The sequence below is a fragment of the Clinocottus analis genome, unplaced genomic scaffold, assembly GCF_023055335.1.
Source record: "Clinocottus analis isolate CAN_PGR_092001 unplaced genomic scaffold, fCliAna1.0.p SCAF_13, whole genome shotgun sequence".
Lineage (NCBI taxonomy): Eukaryota > Metazoa > Chordata > Actinopteri > Perciformes > Cottidae > Clinocottus > Clinocottus analis.
This window is the reverse complement of record NW_027175854.1, coordinates 1,398,645-1,422,541: the sequence shown is the minus strand read 5'-3', so window position 1 is coordinate 1,422,541 and position 23,897 is coordinate 1,398,645. Positions and strand designations below refer to the sequence as shown.

General features: G+C 41.5%; 1 protein-coding gene across 1 annotated transcript in view; it reads right to left on the bottom strand.

Annotated features, from left to right (window-relative positions):
• Window positions 1-23,897, bottom strand: part of brinp1 (bone morphogenetic protein/retinoic acid inducible neural-specific 1) — a 98,186-nt gene that overhangs the window by 68,938 nt on the left and 5,351 nt on the right. The window contains exon 2 of the mRNA XM_068574362.1: window positions 5,682-5,949. Within this exon, the coding sequence (XP_068430463.1) occupies window positions 5,682-5,899 (218 nt within the window). The 5' untranslated portion in view covers window positions 5,900-5,949. The remainder of the gene's footprint in view (window positions 1-5,681; window positions 5,950-23,897) is intronic.

Below are 23,897 nucleotides of genomic sequence, written 5' to 3'. Positions count from 1 at the left end.
ATTCGAGAGAGAAAGAGGTGCAGCAGAGTACATGTTTTTTTGTGAGTCATCAGAGCTACTTCAATGCTTCTATGACGCGGTTCTTCATCACCTTGACTATGACCTCCGTGCCAGCAAACACATCCGCTCTCCAAATCCTTGTTTTGATACTGAACTCAGCGGACCCCCTTCATTGTCTCGGGCACTTATGTACATTCTCGTTATCACACACTTTTAGCACCTTCCTGTCTCACAGCCTAATGGCTTCTCAGACCCCACGACGTCTCTGTCCGCTTTCTACAGTCTGTTTCATCTCTCCTGACTTCCTGAATGCCTCTCTCCGTCTCTTCCTTCGGCTACAGCCTGCTGAATTAAACATCGCCGCAGCCTCTTCGCAGCAAATCTGCCGACTACATCAAATCCGCCTTCTCTCGCTCTATCCAATTACAGATGGCTCATCCAAACTAATTCAAGACCTGAGTCGGACAAATGTTACACCTTGTTTCTGTTTGAAACAAATGGGGCCCAGATCAACACTGACAGATGCATCCACACAGAACACATGAGGAAACTCATGAAAGGGACTTTTTGTCACAGCTCATCAGAGAATTTGAACAAATTAGGCAACAGATGATGCTACGCTAATAACAAATTCAAAGAAAAATGGGATACAAAAAAATGGAGTGAGTGTCTCGTTGCTGTGCTATCTGTTTGCTGAACAGTTTAAATTAGAGACTGAATAAAATAAGTTGTTTTCACATGCAAATTAGAGCTGCAGATTATTCATTCAGGGTTTAGTGCTGATCAAGTGGTTGTCTGTGGACTGATTATAGTTAGGAATAATTAATATTATGAAGGAAATGTTCAGTAGGAGATATGCATAATGTGCTTGCATTGGATATAACATGCTGTGCTTGTCAAACCTGGTATTACAGCTGAGTGTTAAGGAATGAATACTTATTATAACATCAAAGACTCAGTAATATGAATGGATACGTCCTCATGGTGGAGACCAATTAGTTGTGGAGAAATTTCCTAACCTTTTGCCACTTCTACCTCAACACGTGGGTGTATTAACAGGGCCAACATAGCTCGTAGCTCGCTTGTCAGCAAACATTGTGTAAACAAGCCAACATTGAAATTTTTGTTGCAGATGTAATCTTGCGTTGCCCTCATTTGCTTAGAGCCGAACATTTACAACAGTTGATCACTTCTTTTTTGTCACATTGCTTGTTATCTCTGAGTGGATATTATGGCCGGCGTCATACTATATTCAAACAAAATCAACATCAGCCAAACATTTTCCATCAACTTTGAATGTGTTTGCGAACCATCCATCCAAGCACCACCTCCTCTCATCTCATCGCATCCAGCAAGTGCAGCTTGATCCGAGGTGCCCTGACGGAGCCAGGTCTATTTAAAGATGTGGGCACAACAACCACCAGCTTCCTTTGCTGGGCCAGCGTGAAGTCTCAGTTCATCCATTTTATATTACTGAAACTGGACATTAGCCAGGAGGAGGCTGGATAGTTAAATTGCCTCTGGTCCTTGTTGGCTTGGCTTGGCTTCCATCTCCTCTGTCTCATCCTGGGGTGATGGACTCTGGTTCGGTTCGGTTTGGTTGGGTGATTGGAAGATGCCGTGGGGGGTGATTGTCTCAAGGTCCATTGCACTTCATCCGATCCCTAAGCTTCCTTTTCCGATGTTGATGAATGCATCTCTGCCATATGTTATATGTGATCCAATAATACAGAAAAAGTCAATAAATAAAGAAAATATTGCAAAGTTCAGCTACCGGTAGCTGCATCTATATTCAGCTCTGTGACCATAGAAACACATTATTTTGTGAGGTGTGCTCACTGTGCAGGTGATTTCTGTACCTTGGTGCAGTATATATAGCTATAGTATCTGTATATGCATTACACTGACATGAGGTGACCCAAAATGTCAGACTTTTTCAAAAAATGTCAACCCAGAAACAAAACTTGGAATACTATTCTCTTGATTTTCACTAAAATCCCCACCCCCATTAGCTCATGTTGAAAAAGTCAGAATATTCAAACTTTATATCATACTTTATTAGAGCGATATGATACTTGTATTTAGTGAAATCTTCAAACTTAAGATGACCATGCTTTTTTTTCACCATGTAGTGCACCAATTGCGTCATTCTGAACACAGTTCAGCAGCAGCTTTCTATGACAGGCGCTAAGCGCGTGTTTGGCGTGACTTCTTAGCTAGCTAGCTATTAACGTGAGAATCTGTGAAATGTTTACTTTTGTGTCTGCAAATCAGTGAATTCAGCAAAACTCGCATTGAAGCAGCTTTTGCTGCAACGTTAAATAAAGTGAGACAGAATTACAGACCAGCAGACATAAGCTATATTTCAGAAGCTAAGATATCATCCGCAGTGTTTGCGTAACAGAAGGCAGGCTCTGGCTCAGATGAGGAGAGATGAGCGTTTGGAGAGAATTATCAACATGAAACTCACAGAGTATCTCTTTGAGAAGAGCTATAGCCATTTTAGTGACATAATGTATGTGCAAGGAGTCTTTAAAGTATTTAATGAGTCCATAATTAAGTACGATGCAATATATCATGCTGGCTTTGCAATCTGTATTAGCGAAGTAAAACATACAGTGGTTGAATTTTGTTTTTAGATGCCCCTGTGTGTAACACTTGCTTTATAGTGTCATATGTACACAGCATACCAATTTGAACTGATTCTGTCAGTGCTTTGCAAGCGTGACGTCAATCCCAACCAAAATAGCTTTTATAATTACCTTAAGCAACATGTTTTCATTTTATTTTCAAGGATTACTTTTCCACAGGACATTACAAGGTTTCGTTACGTTTGTGAGCTCTTCGTGAGCTCCGGTCCAATGACGACGAGAGCGGCCCTCTCAACCTCCTCTGTTCATTCACTTCAGCGTGTTTTCTGAAAGTGTGATCAATCAGAACTATTCATTTTCATAAATATTTCTATTTCAAATAACAACCCCATCTTGGTTCTTTGATTACAGAGCAATGCTGATTTGAGGCCTTTAAAATGCATTAATGGCCACCAGATTTGCATTTATATTGGTTTTTCACTCAGGCACACAAGAACCTGAGATAGAGCTCTGCGAACAAAGACCAAAGAGAGAACACCGCATTATCTGAAACACATTCAACCCCATAATAGAGTACAAGCAACAGAATGGAAGATGCTAGTGTGAGCAAAACAGGCCATCCAGTCTCACCGCTAACTGAAGCACACATCGATACACATAATTCGACCGCAGCTCTGATACAGGAGAGAAAGCAGCCAGCAGTGAAAGTGGCTTTCTTGTGACTGATGAATAACGTATAGGAAATGTACACTTATGCATATGATAACAGGGGAGAGATCACAAAGGAAGGAATTCAGTTTCAAAACTACAATCGGCGGTGACGCGGTCGTGACGATTCCTCATACAAAGCACACTCCAATCATTTCTTTAAGAGACGTACGTCTAGGGGGAGAGGATAATTGGTGCCTTGTGGTGTGTCTTTCCCCTTCAAGTGACTGTGACCTTTTCAGAGCACTGGCACTTCCTGAAATCTCTGTTTATCCTTCAAATTAGGCGCAATGCCCATGTCATTAAAGATGGGCGCAGATTTGTTTGTCGGTGATCAGGTTGGCATTGTCCGCGCGGCGTGCCTCCCGGGTAATCTCTCTTGATAAGAGAAGCCGAAAGGAATGGATGCTTTGTCTCTCTGCAAATCTGATTCAACCACTTTCCACCACTAAATCGTCGAGGCAGAGAAGGTCCCCGGGGAAATTTACAAAGCGATTCAGTTCTCATTGCTGGTTAGAGGAGAGCACGGCTGGGCAATCATGTGCCAAGGAGGACCGAGCGCATGTATGATTTCATTCCAACCAAACACCGGCACCAGCTGATGTCACCCCCCCATCTCTCTGGTTGAAGATGTACTAATCATTGAAATTAACCGGTGGTCCAGGTTGGATCACTGAGAAAATGACTTAAATACTGTGTATGATTATTTACTAAGTATGCATTCCATGTTCAAAAGCATCCACTAAAACAGCAGCTGAGTACACAACACTGCATTGTTTACTGTATACAAAGGCTCAAAGGCTTTCTATATGGCCAATAACTCAGAAGATAGCTGCAAGAGGAATCTGTCAGACTTTACATTTACACACTTTACAGTTTTGCAGATGTCTAACTGACGTGAATGTGGCTTGTTAACATCAAATCCGTCACACACTTAATGTGGAATAAAATGTTTGTGTCATGCAGAAAAGGATGTCTGGCTGAATTTGATGCCACTGATGGTTTATTAAGAAGTAGAAACAACAGGAGCCGCCAGGGCCCGGCAACACTCCCATCAGGCCCCAACATGCAAACACACACTCTGTATTTTAATAAATCACTGCAGCATCACAGTCAGCGCTCGACGGCTGCACGGCGTCGGTGGAAAGCGGCCTCTGAAGTTTTGCCTCGGAGATTCATGCCTCTGTGCAACATCCCGCTCTGTCAAGTTACACATTATGCAAATGCATTGTTTACTGTTCATGTGACAATATCAAGGCAAGGAAGCCAGTGGGGACCCGGGACTGTGGCAAGTTACCAAGAGACAGTGAATAAAGTCTGTGAAAGATCTGCCAAAGGAATGCAGCAAATGACTCTCTTACTCTCTCTCTCTCTCTCTCTCTCTCTCTCTCTCTGTGTCTTTCTATACTTCTGGGTGAGAAGGCCGGGGATTGAGTATGCAAGGAAATCAAAGCCTTTCTGAGAAAGAGGGTTTGATCTAATTGCTCGACCACTTCCTCTGTACGTAAAAAATGATGTGATGTGCAATGAAAAAAAACATTTAAGTTAAATTAATGTAATAGTTGAGCACTCGTAGAAAACAATTTATACAAATTATTGTATTTCTAATGGCCCTAATACAGTTTAGAGCTACGATTAGGGGATACTATTAAGAAGTTATAGTATATTAGATTATTATTATTTGTTCTTGTATGTCTGAAATTTGTGAGTCGAGGAATGGATGAATCAGAGTACTCATTAAACATGGTTTAACCTACTTTGATACTTCAATGATTTGAGCACTGAACCATTTTATTTTCTTTGTCGGTAGTGAATAATGGGTGCATGTTTTAATGTGTTTGTGTGTCAAAACTAATATTTGGTAATGAGCAGCGTCAATAACCAGTTAAAATGGTCACATTTTGTAACGTGAAACCAAGTGTTTGATTAAAAAAAGAGTTAACGTGCGTGATTGTGATTGTGAAACCAGTTATTTTGTGTGTTTCTAAAGGCTGAAAAATATCTCTGCTGATGGCGTCTGTGAAGTCTTGGATTGGGCTCGAGGACTAAAAATGTATGACTAACGTCTCCATTATGCATGTGACACTTTTAAAGTGGACAGCACAAAGTATCGGGTCCAGTATTTTGGGGTTGTGATCTGTGATGAAGAGTGGAGCGAAAGTCCCAACAGAGTACCTTATTAATATAAAAAACATAAGTTCACAGTGCTGAGAGTGGTTGCAAGTCAGTATAAAAGATGCACACTTAATAGGTTCAAAATGCACACAGTGCTGCTTTTTGCAACCAACATAGAAAGAAAAGAACATTTTAAAAAACATTAAAACTGACAGATTCTTAAAAAGCCACGGCTGGCATCAGGACACAGGCTGAAAGTGAACTCACCTATAAATTTTATATCTGGTCGTAAATCCTTGGCGGAATCTCTCCACAAAGGACAGATAACTCCGAGAGTGGTGGAAAGGTCCACGGTCAGAGATGAGCCAGTCATATTGCTTGGTGACATGTTGTTCAGTGGCCAACGGGTCCTGGCGGGAAGACTGAACTGTTATATGGTCCCATATAAACAGGAAGCAGATGACCTCAATAAACCTCCAGTTCATGCTTTTTTTTAAGCCGCTCTCTGTTCATTCTCGCTCCATTATGTGGAGACCTGATGGGAGAGAAAAGAGGAGAGAGGGGGGGAGGGGGGGGGGGGAGACACAGAAATAGAGAGCGGTTACATGACAAAGTCTATTTTAGCAGTACAAGAAGACGGCGTCGAGTTAGGTTAATTGTGTTGTACTGAACAAATAAGAAAGTGCCCTTGTCATTGTCACTTAACTGTGACATGATGTGTATTTCTTTGCTGCTCTTTCTCAGTTTTGTTCACCCTTCATGCCTCCCTGGAGTTTTTCAGAAAGCTGAAACAGATCGAGGCGCTCCGTACAAGGACTGTTACCCTTTTGCAGATGAGCATGAAGTACATTGTTAGCTGTGTGGCTGTGCTTTTTTATTTTTTTTTTATTTTTGTCATACAGATAATTGGTGTCATGATAACTTCTGACAAGGTTAGAAGACTACTTTACGATGTGTTATGACACCCACTCGCTAATGTGGAAGAACACCATCTCCCTTTACCCAGTGGTGTCAATTACTGCTTGAGGAAACTATTGACTTTGTGACTTCATGAATTGTTAAAACTAATGTGATACACAATATTGCCTTTTTCATCAAATAGAAAATAAGAATTAATCTGGTTCCACTCAAGCTGCGAGGGGTGGTTAATGCAATTGCATTATTGTCCTGGATTTACACAATGTCATTATAATACAAAATGTGACTTTAGATTCTATAAACATTTTAGAGACAATGCATTTTTTATAAACTGGGCACAGATCAGCAGAGTAGCTAGGACGGGTTGTCTCACAACAGATTAAAATGATCCTCTTTCTGGTATATTTAGACAATACAGGCTACACCTAACGCTGCATGGGTTGGACAACTCACGCTGAGAAGTATAAGTGGTAGTATGAATACTATTGTGACATATATTGTACAGTAAAGAATCATCTCCCATGTATTTCCTGTTGCCTTGATCGTAAAGTCAAACACCACGGCTCCATTACTTTCTGCTTAATGCAAGAAATTGCAGAAAAAAATCCTGAAAACATTTGTACAATTTCAGAAAGAACATTACAATGATTCATGTTCTCCTTTTGCATCGGCTCAGAACTTTATCATCCACTTGTAAGTAAAAGGATATCTCTTGCTTACTGATAAAGAAATGATTTTCATCAGTAATTGCATTAAAGAACTTTGGCCCCTGGCCGTGAAGCACCCAACAGCGTGCTATCAAGTGCTACTGTATGCAAAAAAAAAACTCCCCCTTTCATGGTTTATTAGACAATAACGCATCACAAAAGAGCAGGGCAAATTTAATGGTCCTAATCTTTTCCTGTTAAATAGATGATGAACTACTTGATAGCAAAAGTTAAAGAAATCCCACTGGCACACTTAAGGGGAAAGTGTGTGTCATATCACGGCTAAAATAAGTGTGTCCATTTCTTATGACCCCTTAAATGAATTCAATATTTAATTATTCACACTTGCCAAAGGACAAGCGTCAATCTGGGATAATTTGAGTATCCTAGCAAACAATATTAACTAACTATATTATAATTATACTGCCTATTTATAATAATATGATAATATAATCAGTTCTTAGGACTGATTGTAATGAAATCTCAGCTATCAACAGATAATTCTGTATTTCAGTTATAATTGCACATCTGACAGAAGGAAAACAAGCCTATTTTTCACCCTATCAAGCAGAAACGCAGTGGCAATGACACAATATGACAGTGAACTGAACAGGCCCATTTTAGGCTAATTACGTAAGACTAATTTGAGCTCGGCTGTCAAAATGAAACAATACATAATCTGATAGGGAGGGACGATGCTGAGCAGGGAATTGATAATGTTAATATGCCTCTTTTGTGAGTGTGCATTTTCACGGGAAAACAAAACATGGATGAGAAAATGTGTCAATGTGTAGATACATTTTCACAGACATATTGACTACACAGTTCACTTTAAAGGCTTTGCTCGTTGTAATAAGTTCTTAAGAGGGTTAAATGGGAAATGATTTGTTCTCATGGACAGTTTATAAATAGAAAAAAATATATAGTTTGAGTACTTTTTGTGTGTATTAAGATTTTTTCATCATTTTCTCCCTTAAATACACCAACCAGTATAACTTTAATTACCCGTGACTATGTCCATAACATCATAAGTGACTTTACAGTGGCTTTAAGAGATGAACCACAAACCTTTACAAAAAAACAAGCAGTAAATCGACGCACATTTTCTTTTACTTATGCTTGCCCTTGAGCAAGTCGTTTCTATACCCTTAACTCTGATCTTCACTTTCACATCACATACAGAGCCTTAACCCACGCGTTATTGTGCGCTCTTGATTGCCCCGTCGCCATGAAAATCAGCTCTGCCGTTGACCCGAGGCTTCGTCAATTCGACCACCTGATGTGTCATTCCTGCCTGAATCCCCGCTGCCTCCTGCAGCGAGCACATCTACATTCATACGGCCACATGATGAAAGTAAATTCTCACTGCTATTTTTCTGTAAAGCCTGTTTCTATTGTTATGCTAAGATCTGCCTTTCTTCTACGACCATGAAACAGTGTTCGTGTCCTGCCAGAATCTTGTGCTTGTTTGCTTTGTGTGAACATTATCACACCTTAAACAACATTGTTTTGCGAGATAAAAGGAACTCTGGTTCAACAAACAGCGCTGAGTGATAGAAAGGAACTGTGGACAAAAAGGAGTCATGGTGACAACTAAGCTGTCATCGCGATATGATGTTGACGGTGATGTTGTCAGCTTCACGTTGTGTCGTATATTTTCTCAGTATTAAAAGATCCCATGTGTCTCGACGAAAATAAGTATTGCGAAAAGAGTTATTGTGATGGAGAAACGGTCCTGTGAGACGAAAGGTAATGGTGGAAATTGCAACTGCAATTAAAAACACATTACCTGAAAATAGGCTTGATCAAAATGAGCATACGGCATGCCCCCATCACAATTTGAAGGCCCCACTGAATCAATTCACACGAAAAAAAAAACACTGTCCACATGGGGTGGGGGTGATTAACTTTTGGTATTTTGGGGGTTGGAGCCATGTGGTGCAGTGCACCAGCTGCACAGCGGGAAATGGGCTGCTTTCAGGAATCAGATTCACGCTTACAGTATTCTTCCCTTTAAAATATGCCGGCTCTACGCCACGTTGCTCTTTCAGCTTAAATATGTCAGCCGCAGAGAACAGTTGGGAGCTTTTAAACCAAAAAAAATAAAAGACATTCTCTCAGGAATAATCAGATGTTCACTTGCATAAAGTGCTGACTCACCCGGAGCAATATGCAGCAGTGTAAATAAGCAACTCAGGGCAGATGATGTTAAATGAGAGGAGATAAAACATTTGGTTAATAATTGCTGCCCGGGTCCTACGAGGACTGTTGTCTGCTATATGAAACAGTTCAATGCCATGGCAAGGAGAGCCAAATCATTTGGTGGGAAAAACCTTAGGGACAGTTTAACAACTGTATGGGGGCATCCACTATGCTATTAGCTCACTGGTACTGAGGGTGTGAATGCTTTGGGGTGCAACCCGGGGACTTGTGAGTGCTAATAACAAAATCAGAGATTGTAGGGGATAAAAAACATCCTAGATTTTAATGAGATTTTATTCAACTGTACTGACGTTGGACACATCTAGCAGAGCCGCATTGACAGGAGGACGGTGCTTTGCTCGTCCCTGATCTGCAATGAAGTGCACTGGATTTGTTCCAAAAGGACATTGCTTCCTTGAGAGTGATGCTTACAGGCTAACGAATACAACAGTGCTTATTGTTTCCATCTGCCGTTCCATTGTTTGTGGTTTCATGTCGGCGCCCCTTTGGTTTGCATTCATGCAATAGAATATGAATGTGTTGAGACGCAGCCAATCAAATCTCGCACAGAGCAGTAACGTCAGTGTCATCACAGGCAAGTTTCCTGCGAAAGTCTCCTTTTTATCTAACTCGAAAACATGAATACACTCCTTGTCGCGCACCTCGGCCAGTTGAACAAGCAACTAAAACAACATTCACCAGGGAAAAGTGCACTAGATAGCTCATTAGCATATCGTGGTCTTTACTCTTCAAAACTACCGCCCGCCCATGACCAGTAAGCTACAGGGCAGGTTTGTTAGGGTCGTCTCTCCTTCCCTTCGGTGTAACGCCGACACGCTGCTGTCAGTCACACCTGACAAACGAAAAGGAAACGCTATTATTTATATGTATAAAAAACTATTAAAAATATATTTTAAAAAGTAGCCATAATTACTGAGCCATACCCCACCATCCTATGCAATGCAAATATAAACATATATGTGTGATGTGTGTGTGAGTGTATATATATATATATATATATATATATATATATATATATATATATATATATATAGTAAAAAGAAAAGGTAAAACCTTCTGCATAAATAAAAAGCATTGACAAATACACCCTGATGTTAACGGCCTTTGCAGGACTGGTTCAATCAATTAATTTTAATGTATTAGTGCACTTTTTCAAAAGCGCATGTTTCATTATTTATACAAATAAGAACGCACCAAATGTTCTGTACTCTGTTCACTCAGATCCACCAATTTGATGGCCAAATATTGCTTTTCAAACCCTCTCCATTTTGAGGTATTTGTGTCCTGTTGCCGCATGAAATCCTAACCCACACAAAGCCCACATCTCACATCGGAACCACACATTTGTTTGTTTGTCGGTCTGTCAGAAATATTCTTTATCTCGTGTTATTTGCAGATTACTGTTATTTGAAAAGTGGATTAGTGAAACAGAGAGAGGAAGAGACAGAGTGGATCACATTTACCCTTGAATAAGCAGGGCAAAGAAGGGAGGATGTCTGCTTCAGGAAATCACAAGACAGGACAAGGGAGGCTTGTTTTCTCCATCCTCTTTTTAAACAGCCTCATTCATGCCGCAACTCCTCCTCCATTCTGGTTCATTCAGGGAGATTCAATCTCCATTCTGGTCTCATCACTAGCTTTGCCAATCAATTCCTCCCTCCCCTGTGTGGGGCCCTAAGTGTCCTTCTTTATTCAATAAAGTTCATAAGAATGGGGAGGCTTGTTCTCCTTATTTGTATTCCAAATCCCAGAGAGGCAAGAGATCAGGGTAGAATGAAGCCTTTTGCGAGGAGGCAGGTAGACTCTAGGGAATGAGAGCAGATATAATGCATTTCTTCACAATCCATCTCCCCGACGCTCCGGCGTGACACCTGGACACCAATATGCAATGTGTATTCCACAATTTCTTTTTCGAAGAAAAAAAAAAGTTGGGAGTTTGAAGCTGATGGAGTTCTGAGCTGCCATGAGCAGAGCCGCCTCCGAGCGTCTTCACTTCCAAGTATAATGCAGGTGGTGAAGTAAAACCTTTGACGTATAAGGTTATGGATGGTTGGCGGCCTATGAACATGCATTTCTATCCTCCTCTGGGTTATTTTTAGTCAGATTAACATGACCTCAATGGGACTAAAGGGCTACGTGAGACTGAAACAGGAAATAGCAGAATGAGGAGCGAGCGAGCAGAGTTGCATCTAAATATGTCAAACCAGTGTCATCTGAATTCTGAGAATCTTTTTTTTTTTTTTTTGCACAGCTCACAGCGATGTCTGGAGAGGCGTGGTAATGGTCTGCCACTTGCAATTTCTGGGAAGCAACGGAGCAATTGGGAAGGCTGGCCGTGGCTAACTCGGTTTGTAGTGGATTCCTTTTCCCTTCGAAATCTCTCGCCTTGCTCCTGTCGTTTCTTTTTTTCAACGAAAAAAAAAAAAAGCACCGCAGAGGCACCCTGACCTTCAGAAAAACATGGCTGAGCAAGCAACACTCTGTTTGATAATTAAATTCTCTGGTTGGTCAGTTGCAACCAATCAGCTCAGCTCGAGGATCAATGGCTGATTTTGAAGAGCAAACTAATTCACTAATGGTTCAGAGTTATTCCAATTTACCTGGCTCCTGAATTATTGTGTCCAAATCTATTCAGAGGGGATCAATGCGAGCCGGGGAGAAGGAGTGGCAGAGGGCCGCTGGGTGCATCTGTCATGTGAAGCAGCGCACGGAGGAGTGTGCTGCAAGGGCTATTTTGATAGCTGCCGAGTTGAACAGGGGCGGTTTATGACACGCTTTTAAACAGCCTCCGTCATAAAGCAAACTAATTAATACGGTCTCAGAGTAAGCACAAGCGCAAACACTGTGGATGGTAAAGGTGTAAGGTTTTTTGCTCAGATAAATGAAGCTCATTGGCTAGCCGACAGACAATTTAATTTAGCATAAAATACAAATTTAATTGATTTGCTTCATGAAGAATTCTGCAGCAATGGAAATGAAAGCCATGTGACACTTGTGTTATTATTTTTCCCCCAGGCAGGTTTTTCCCTTCAATATGTTATTTTATTACACAGAGCTCACCTTTTCATTAACGCTTTGAATGGGACAGCTGAACCGATTATCAGCCGCATACGTCGCTTTAGCTCCTTAAAGGGATATTTCAAATGTTGGATGCAGTCGGGTAGCAGTCGGTTCCATACGGCATCTCCCCGTTTGTAGAAGCACACAATGAATATCAGCGCGAGCTATATTTTGTATTATTTTCATTGCTTTATCTGGCCATCAAACAGGCCTCTCTGAGAGGGAACTTAAACCGGTTATCTATTCAAAGCCAGCAAGCTGCCAACATGGGTCAGTTAGTTTGTGATATGTGTGACTTTTGTGATTCCAAAGGAAGCGTGCGAAACACCAAAGTCACACAACAACACAAACAAACTTTGAGATTGAGACTCTATTGTTCTTTGAGGTAAAATTCCAGTTTTTGTCAAAGAAGTCTGGTGACTTTAAAGAGAGTATAGATACAGTAGCAGCTGTGTTCTCGGCCGTAAAGGACTGTCTGACAAGCAGACGTGAACATATAGTGTTCATGTAAAGATGATATGTTTTGATATGGGCCTTCTTTTGAGCTGTGTGTCCTGTTCACATGAGCACATGGCTTTGCTCCAGTGCGGTCACGATACGTTCTGCTTCTCAAAGCTGATGGCGAGCCGACCGCCATCTACTGTAGGTAGTAATACAGAAGTTATGAATAATTTCCTCACAGAGGATGACATAAAAAAAAAGAATTGGTACTATCCCTTCAAGCTAAGAAGCATATAACAGGAGTGATTTGCTCCTGTGTTCATCTCATTCCAGGAGAAGGTGGTATTGCGCTGATAGGAAAAGCAGACGTATTCTCCCCCTTTAGCCAGAATCAGAGTCTTTCACCAAAGAGAATGAGATGCTAGCTGGAACAGGCACGCCATCTGTCACCACATCTACCACTGCTGCTGTATGCGACTGTGGCTGCGTTACAGATGAAGATTGATCATTTGTCAACTTGCAAATTGGCTTTCAAGTGGTTTCTCTAATTACTCTGTGGTTTTATTGATGAGAAACAACTGACTGCTTTCCTTCGATTTACCTCGCTGGGCACGGTCTTTTGTTTTGAATGCGTTGTTTCTTCCCTTCCTCTCCAAAGGCATTGTTTATAAGGGCAAATAAAACGAGGCGAAACGCTCCAACCTGAACAGATTTCGCATGCTCGCTCGCTTGTTCTAATTTTCCACTGAAACAATGTGAGATTAAAGGAAAGAAACGCCAGAGAAAATTCCATTCCCTGAGCCGGTCACACTGAAAATGCACCCAGAGGAACCGCTGAGAGCCTGAATCGGAGTAAGGGATGTAAACGGCACTGTTCGCATGGCAGTTCTACTTTGCTCACGCATGTAAATGTCAAGTGATATTATCCAGTGTATGGTTTCTACTGAATGGACTCAAAAGGGTTTTTCACCAAAGGAAAGACAGAACAGGGAGAACACGAACGTCTCAGAGGGCATTTAAATGTGTTTATCTCCAAGAGAGCACATGTAAGATAAGTATAAGCCTAATATAAATGCACCCACGGTGCTGCTTTTCACCAAAGTGGCTGCACGCGTGTGCACATTTGTTTGTATTTATCACATTTGCTATGCATTTAGCTGAAAAGTAGCAGCAACAATATAACAGGCGTCTAATGAAGCTGCTGTGAAGCTCACCTCGGGCCCGGGTAAAATATGTTTTTTCTTCTTCTTCTTCTTCTTCTTACTGTGATTACCAGCAGTATTAAAAAGCAGATCCTTCTTCTTCTCTTCTTCCTCCTGTGACGGATCTGTCATAATTGGTTGTGTCTGTAACATTTTATTCACATCTCACTATCAGTGCCAAGGGGCAGGGTGTGATGAAGTGTTGTTGCGAGGCAACCGCGAGACTGCAATTGGATCGCAGGGCCGCATTTTATTTTACAGACATATGTGAGGGAAGTGTCGCCTTATCAGGACGAGCACGATTCGCTCATCCGACGGCAGTAACCGAGGTACAGGACTCCGGTATAGGAGGAAATAAATGTTTCTCGTTCTCTCATCCTGGATTTTTATCGGCGCGTGCACAAGATGAAGCTTGAAAAGAACAATGCGTTTCACTAAAACTCGTCCTTCTCCACTTCCACTCCTAACGACCGACATACTTGAGAAATGTCTGCCGCCAGATGTTTATAAATCACAGAAAAAAGACGGTGACGGAAAAAAAAAAGAAAGAAGAAAAAACATGATGGAAAAATGTTTTAGCAAGCACATTTCTGAGTGTTAATGCTGCTTCACCTAACCTTTTCACAACAACCTTCTACTTTTGCACATTTTTTTATTTTTTTATTTTTTACGGAGGGTTCTCTGAAAGAAACACACAACAGCTGCTGTCCTCTCAGGAGACTGTACCACTGGCATTATGTAGAGAGAGATTTTGTCCAGCTGCAGTGGGTTATTTATGTTCGCCTTTGCTACCCCCCCCCCCCCCCCTTTGCTCCGAGCACTCTGATGCAATGCCATACCTGCATTTATTGACCTCATTCACCAATCGGATGTGTACTTTACAATTCACCCGGAGACAAATGGCTAATCAGGAGACTTTGTGGTCCAGGAGAGTTCCCTTATCTGACCCAGCGTCTCGCTCTCCAGAAGGAACGGGGTGTTAAGCTGATGGTCACCGCTCCAATTGTCCCTAATTCACAGCCGTAAATTTGTGAAATGGAAGGAAAGCAGAAGAGCACGCGCAGACTCAGTGGGTTCCATAAATCAGCAAAATCCGCAGAGACGCAGAGCAGATGGTGGAAATTAAAAAAAAAAAAAAAAAAAAAAAAGTGCTCCCATCTCAATTCCTAGGATTAAGCATTGGGAAGCTGAACTGCTCTGCGTTACGTATGCCTCGGTTCAGTGCTGTGCATAAATATCCATACTCTAAGGGTGTTTGTGTTCAGTGCCTGGCTCAATCTTCCTCACTGTGAGGATGAACTTACTCTGTCAACCTCAATTTAGTGTCATCTATTAACCTACATTATGTCATTCTGCAATGCAGCTTCTGTACCACAAAGACATAAAGGGCCTCTATGTTTGGCCTTTTATATTCAAAGTGCGCCCCATATGCAGTAAAACATATATAAAAATGAGTCTTTGAAGGATGGGCTGTTTTATTTGCTTGCAGTCTCCAGAGAAATTAGATGTGTCTGCAGTTTAGCCCTGGGAGCATTTTTAGTGATTACACTGCAGAGCCAAGGACGATGACAATTAAGTCCCATGAAGGAATGGAAATAGTTCATTTAGATGTATTTGTGAGTTTGTGACTGTCTAATTGCAGATGCAAATACGATGAGCCAATAATTATCTGTACAATGTATAGTAAACAAATGGGGGTCATAGTTTTTTTTTCATTTCAGTCTTTTTTTCGATGTCTATGACGGTCATGTCATGACTTTCAGTGATTTGCGTGTTTCAAATAAGGAGAGATGTATTGAAACGGGTGCTGCTTTTGGGGGGGACGCTCGCTCACATAGTCCAGTTAGTATTATAGATCCACGTGCGCAAAGGGATCCTGAGCAGACATTTTCAGGCCTGATATGACTAAAAGGATTGTGAATTTTTGCTGAGAAAAGCTCTTTCTTTTCTGCAGCACATTTCGTCTCCTCTACTTGGGAGGTTATCGTTTGCAAAAATGTGCCCTTGATATGGGTTATAGCAGCCGACGTGTACCCATTCCCCATGTTAAGATTGAAAATAGAGGGCTCTTGACCTCTTGCCTTTGGAATTCTACCGTCGCTGTATTCCTCCACTAAGCTGTCCTCTTTTCATCCTGTAGCTTAGAGGCTTTTGCCTCAAGGCTAACGTTTTCATTTCCCATATTCCAGCGATTCTGTGGCCTTGTTCCTTAGACAGAAATAAACATAGTCATAAGCTATATGTAAAAATATATGTGCTTATATAGACAGATGTGTTGTACGTTAATTCAGCTGTGCTAATAAACATGAAGTAAAACCCTATCGCATGGTCGCCAATAACAACATGCCCACAGCTGCTTAATGATCCACAGAACATTTTCCCAAATTTTTTGCTGAGCCACAGTGGAACAGGAGGTGTTTTATAAGGTCTTCTTCAAAAGTTTATGTTCCAATAAAGACAGCAAACGCCTCTTCACAAATGAAAGTAAAATTAGGGTTTTATAGCTGTAGGATAAACTGTCTTTTCTCTAGTGTATGAAACACTTACTGTATTTGAATGTCATTCACATTCCAGCCACTAGAACTGTATGCAGAATGAAATAATGCCTGAGTGTAATGTAAAAAAAGACAAAATGTACAGTACAATCATGCAGCTCTCCATTTGACAGTTTACTGAACTCTTTCACTTGATCAAAATGTATTAAAGAAATATTCAAAAAAAAAGATTAGTATTTTTTTCAATAAGGAAAGATTGAGATTAATGTGGATTTTGTATGTGTTTGTAATAAGGCACGAGCTAGCGATTGGAACTGATTGCCAAAAAAATGTAAAAACTTACTGATGATGTGGTTTTATACTTTTCAAGCCAACAGGCAAATCTGCAAATCTCCTGTCTGGCTTTCTGCAAATATGAATTTGGTTTAAGTTTTTTAGCCACGCGTGTCTTCCTGCCATGACCAGATGAAGCAACAATCACATGTTCTATTCAAAAAGCCGGTGGATTTACCAGGAAATCACATTTACTTCCTGTGTTGAAATGTCAATATTCTTTTTAAGCTAGCAAGCTAGTGTGTGTGTGTGTGTGTGTGTGTGTGTGTGTGTGTGTGTTGCCTAATTTTCTGTTAATACAGTATTAGGCGTCAGTTGCTCTGTCTGCCTTCTCCTGAGTGTAAGCTCAGGGTGGTCGTCAGAGATCAAAGACGTGGCTTTCGGAGAGAGCAAAAAAATGTGCAAAAAATGTGCTCACAGTAATGTTATGCTGTTTGGAAAAAAAAAATATGCTTAAGTGTGTCTCCCACTGAGAGAACCATCTTTGTCTGGTCTGGATATAAGCTTTGGTAATCCATTTCCTCTTTTGTGTTAAAAAAAAAAGGCTCTGGCTTGGTGGAACGATGTGTGTGTGCGTTGTGCGTCTGGTACGACATTTGAAAGGGGTGGCAAGAGTGTTTTCATTTCAGTGCCAACAACAACTGAAAGCACCAGGAAGCAGTGACTCTGAAGCATGGGTTAATAAAGAGCACACCGATTAGTGATTAGCTCCCATGTGGGTAAGAGAGGAGGAGGAGATTTTAGGCACACTTGATTGGTTGATGAATTAAGAGGATTGCTTTTAAATTTTAAAGTGATATTATAATGAAGGGAGGTGTGAATAAAAAGGAACGCCGCCAAGAGGTGTGTCTTGTAAAGAGTAATGAATGAAAGAATAGCCTTGAGGTAAAATAGTTAAAAAATGAAGTAGTCTTCCTTATTAAACCTCCGCTAGGCTCAATTGCAAGGCTGAAAAAGACTTGACTGATGAACCAATCGAACTAAAGATCATTGGAACAGAGCATCAAAGAACCAGCACACTGTACGGCGTCGGTCCGGAGCTCAATAGTTCGTTGGCAGAACATAATCTAGTGTCACCGTATGCGTCTCTTTTAAATGTGATCTGTTTCCTACTTCTGTTGCGTCAATGTAGGCGGATTGTTATCCAGCCAGAGGCTACCAGCATTGCACTTTTTTCCCCTCTGCTCACCACTGTGACTTGAATCTGCCGCGTTGCCTCTTCTCTGCCCTACATTGGTGTCATGTTGGTGTGCCGAGTCTGCAAAAAACACCAGAGAGGATACTGCTCGGGCAGCTTCACCTGGACCGGCCTCTCCATCATTAAAACTAACAACGCCAGCTCCATCAGCAAGGCAAGGTCTCTGGGGATGGTACAGGCGTGTGTGTGTGTGTCTGTGCGTGTGTGTGTGCTTTGTGAACATGTGCGTGCATATGTAAATGTGTGCCGGTCTTGTCCTCTGAGATTCAATCAATGTTTGTTTTTTTCTGTTTGCGTGCTGTATATGTATTTATGTGGTTGGCTCAGCACGATACAAGATCAATGAACAAGATCAATGAAGCTCACGTAGGTCCTGTCATATTTTACAGAAGGCTAAACAAAACCACGGCGGTCACAGGGGTGGGAATCACCAGAGGTCCCACGATACAATATCGTCACGATATATTATCACAAAACTGAGGTAATTACGTAAGAATAATTCTCTTGTGATCTCTTTAGTCGAACCATCTGTTTTCCGACGCTGAGTTACCATTCCTAGTTTTTGAGGGCATTGTCAACAGCTTCCAAAAATACCAATTCAGAATCAGCTGCGAAAAGAAGATTTGAAGGCAGCCATGCAGCAAAGTGTATTTTTCTTTACCACACACGGTAAATGTCTAGCGAGCGACACATCGAAGCGATGACGTAACTTCAACATCAAAGTATGCAGAACACCCCCACTATTCCACCGAAATCCATAATTATCTCGCTGGGAATTAAATATAGTCAAACACAGTGAACAGTGGCTGATTAAGTCATATATGAGATGCCTCTGAATTTACAGCGCACGCTGTGCATCTTCTCCCAGTCAGCACACTGTCGGCAGTTTGATTCAAACACAAATCTGACTGGAACACAAATCATTTCTCTGTCTGGCTCAGGCATGCTTGTCAGATTTTGCAGGGTTTCCGTGATAAAAACAGCATCTCAGCGTAACAAATAGGCCCTCTGTGTGCTGATTTGTGATTCTGTATTCATAGTTCAATCACCTAGGATCTGTCTGTGTCTGTCTTATTTGTGTGAAGAACAACATATAAGACTGATCATAATAATCCTACCACTTAGGGATTTCATGTGACTCCAAAATTAGAAGAGGACTGTTAATGGAATGAGGTGCCAGGTTGGCACAGCGCTGGCGACACTGCACTTGGGTGAGAAAACTGAATTATTCATGTTTTGAAACGCAATCAATGTGTATTTCCAATGGCTCTCTCATTTCGATTCAAGGCGACACATGTTCTCACCCACTGAAGTGTTTCAGAATGATTCAAATTGAGAATATTTTTTTGGATTAATTATGTCCTGCATATGGATTGATTTCCTAGAATTATCCAGTTTCACCCAATTAAGATGAAATCAACAAATAAATAATGAACTGTGTCTGTTAGGCTGCTTGGCTCTGGATGTTGCACATCCATGAAAAAACTGCAGGGGGAAAAAAGCAAGACACTAAGAAAAGAGCTTTTTTTTAATGAGGTGTTCAGTCAGTCTTTGCTGCCAGTTTTAATCTTAAACTTAAACCAGACGCGGTATTAAAACACAACATTTGGCCTCACTTGCGTCTCCTTGAGCTGATTTATGTTATCTGATACACAATCATCCCAAAGCATAATATAATTACCTCTGACATTCTCTTGATTGCGTTTGACTCGGTGCAAAGCGAGCCCAGAGGGGGCAGCATGAAGACCTGCGCTGCTTTACAACTGAATTTCACATTATTACAGTTGTTTTAGTTCATCTACAAAATCAAATAACTTCGCATGTCTTTTGGCAAGTCTTCCTTTTTGCTGCGAAAAGAAAAGCCGGCTGAAGATTTCCGAGATGCCCCCTTTCACCCCAAAACATCAGAAAATCCTCTCGAGTTTTGAAAAAAAAAAAAAAACAGGGCCAAATTGTCCTCGTTGCCTCCACCACCTTCTCCCATCAACCCGGTTGTCCCTCCCCCCCTCGCTGGTGCATCCTCACAGGCCTCGTCATCTCTGTCGACCCGCATCCTCCTGAAAGAGGACCAGGAGAGAGGCCCCCCCTCCAATTGCTCTCCACCTCTAATAGCCACTTCCTTGTGTTACATGATCACCAGGTGTCAAGATTAAAGAATGGCTCCTGCTTCCCGGGGCAGACATAGATAGGAGACAGAGAAAATAGCGCTCCATAATTACTGATAAATCGAGCACACTGCCGCTTCTCCTTCCACTTCCTCCCCATCCACCTGGCCCCGATGTCAATGTGAGGGGCTGAGCGAGTTAAGCTGGGGGAAAAGTTGACCGCACCAGCCACTTTTTTTTGTCCTGCTGATATTGCAGTTAAGTTCGGGCAATTCAGGGTCAATCGACTGACTTGAAGCTATTATTTACCCTCCAATCATCCTCTCTTTGAAGCTGGAGTCCGGACTAGACTCACTTAAGGCAGCTGCAGCCGTGGCACGACGGCCTTGCATTGCACAGAACTATACAATACAGAGGTAAGCTGCTGTTATAAACATACAACATGAGTCTTGCCTGCAGTCTGTGACAGGGTTATAACCTCCAGAGGATGATGGATGCACAACACAGCATTCTTTTCGGCTGAACACTACACATGTGCAGTGCAAGAGACAGCGGCTGCCACCGGTGGTGACGAATGGCCAGCTGGTTGGGTCTCCTCCCTCCAGCGGGCAATCGCGTCGGGTTGCCAGGTGGCAACCCCATGCCCGTTGTTTATTAGTTATCCCAACATGCTTCATGGCAACCAAAGTGGAGGCAAATGGAGTCCAACAGGACTTGAACGCCTCGGCTGCGGCGAGACTATTTTGTTCCGTTCCGTCATATTGGAGAACCTGAATGTTTGGTTTGAGACGGCACACAAGCGGGTGGTGATGAGGTTTTGGGCGTCAGCATCACAAGCAGTGTACCTGTGAAGCCAATATATAGGAAGCTTTTATCTTGGATGGATGAGCTCAACCAGGCTGGAAAATGGGCCGTGTGTTTGTACTTTATTAGCCTGATGATACGACTGAATTCGCTGGGCAATTTGGTGGTTGAGAGATCTGAAACCAGGCACGTGCTGTGTGTCTATGTGACATCCACATCGTTAAATAATGCAGACGTAATGTCTGTAATTGTGTGAAAAGAAAACACATTTAACTAGTTAACTCAATTGACTAGTTTCCAGCAAAAACAAAGTAAATTGGTTCCTTTTGGCAAATTTGAAGATGCCTAACTGATGGTGAAAAGAGAAGCCGTCATCTCAGAGAATATTGTGTTGTATAATCATGTTAAGCAATGTGATTAATATAATGAAATATTACTTAAAACCACCGTTAAAATGTGTTTTTGGGGTAAATCTGGCATTAAGTCATCAATCTGTCCCAGAAACCTGTCCTACTAAATTTCTAGATAATTGAATTCAGAGTATTTTCGATGTTTCTAGTTCTCTGGCCACAGTTCCTTTCCTGCTTGTAAATATGCAACGCTTGATCCTGTTGTAAGGAACCATGCTGACAGTTGACCTAACCCGATTTCCTACAAACTCTGAATGCATTTATAGATTATATAATACTTAAGTACCTCAAAATGAGACCGGGCTGCTTTTCTCTATTTCTCTTCCAAGATTCGATCTTCCATTACGGATCGTTCATTTCTTGGGGAATGAAAGTAATGGTTTAATTTATGTATTTCACATTATGATCATTAGTTCTGTAGACTGTAGATTTGACATAGATAGTTTGCAGTCGATGCACAGTTCTCTCTGCGTCAGAGTCTGCCTGCTTGTTTCATCTTCAGTGGACAGAATATGTGGGATTACAGGTTTCAGTTGGAGTTCTTTGTTTTTTTTTAAATTTGTTTAATCCCACTTCCCTTCCTTTTGAATGAGAGACTTGTAAATAGCAGCATTTTAACTTTAAGTTACCTGGAACCGTAATAGCAGAGACCGTATGCCACATCAACCCATCTTCATATGTATTGTTTATGTTTGTCCTAATAATTCCATAGTTTTTCTGACTCTTTTCAAAGCAGATATCGCTCTATCCCGTACCAAACAACAGACATTAGTTGTCATCAAACTTAAGAATATTAATAAATATACACTATTTTAAGATAACTATAATTCAAACCATAATACTTTTATACATATTTACCAAAACATACAACATATCTAGAGGCCAAGCAATGACAGTAACATGTGCAGGCCTGGAGCTGACTTGATGTATAATTGATTGCCTTTTAATTATATTCTTTATCCTGAGGCGAATGCAATTTATATTCAAAAATGTATAAAACAATATTTAAGCCCCCAGGTCTGAATGTGCCTCTGAAAGAAAAAATAAAAAACAGGCATGAAAATGAAAGCCGTAGATCTACATCCTTTGAAAAGACAGGTCATTATGAAACCCAGTTAACGTTTTTCTTCTTCTTATCATCAATTCACTGGGTGAACATATAATAATGATTGCATGAATGATAAGTGGAAATTAAGAGGATCAAACACACAAGCACATGGTGCAAGGTTATGAGAGTTACCATAGCAACACACACCTGAAGGCAATGCCAAATAGTAACAAATATGCATGCATCTCTTGTCAGCGTCCCTCAGGCTAAGTGTGACAGGATGCCGCGTGCAGGCGGTAAACCGCACATACGAGGAGAGCGAGTGTAGTAAAGCTTCGTCCATCGGGAGACGCGACGCTGACATCAGTGAACATGACGGCTCTATGTTTAAATACTTATTAATATACATGTCTGCTGCCGGGGCAGATGTTCAGCCTCAGCCACTCAGAAGGATTCACAAAGTGCAAGAGACACACATATTCACGTATAGAACGCCGGCACAGGCAAGGTCAGGTACACGGGAAAATCTATAGGTGGGTACTTGTGTGAAGGAAAGTGCTGCATCAGGCCGCTCATGTGCCGCTTCTGTCGTCGGTGGCCTTTTACAGCACGAAGCGGCTGCAGACAAGGAGTGCAGACGCTCAAAAAGTGCAGCCCTAATACTATTCGCAGTTACATTTTAGGAGAAGCACATTGCTGCTTCAGTTATGGTTTCATACCAAAGGTTTAGCGCCGTGTGTTGCACTGTCCCACATTCACGAGCAGTGATTTTACAAGATTGACCCGATGTCATGACGCGACCGAAGAACGTTTAATGTCGAGTTGAGGATTCATTTATGACCAACTGAACGCACTCGTTCAGTCTTATACACAGACAGTGATCGTGTCTCAACTCGTGATGCCTTTTTGTCATCCAGACAACGCACAGTGACATTAACATTAATGATCCTTGTGAAACGACTCCTCCAAATTTAACTAAATACATTATTTCTCCGTGCCCTCGCACACCCTCCCTGTTCATTTTGTATATTATTTGTTCATGACATGACACTATTGTTACCGGTTTGGTGAAGTTTAAGACCTAACCTCATCATTCGGGTTCATCTTTGTCGCAATCAGAGCGTCAGGGTAGATTACCGGTACTGATCCAAAATTGGATTGCAAGTGAGGTCACAAATCGCCACTAATAGACAAAAACAAAATCATGATACACATGCTGATCCAATGGCAGTTTATCCAGAATAAGATAATCAAAGCAAGCTAAAATTGTAGCTAGGCGCTGGTGTCCTGAGCCGCAATATAGGTCACTGATGCCGACAGCCACCGGAGTTAGCCAACAGTGCGTTGACTCACCAGCACCACGTTGGTCATGGGTCAGTCTGTGAATCTACCCGCTCTCCCAAATGACTGCTCAGCTGTTGAGTTTTTCAAAATTGGGACACGCTGTTTGTACTCGAAATAGAAGCTTCTCATCTCCGTCCAGGCTTCGTAGTACGGATCCCAGACTGTTTTAAATCTTTCAGCAAATGTTTCTCTTTT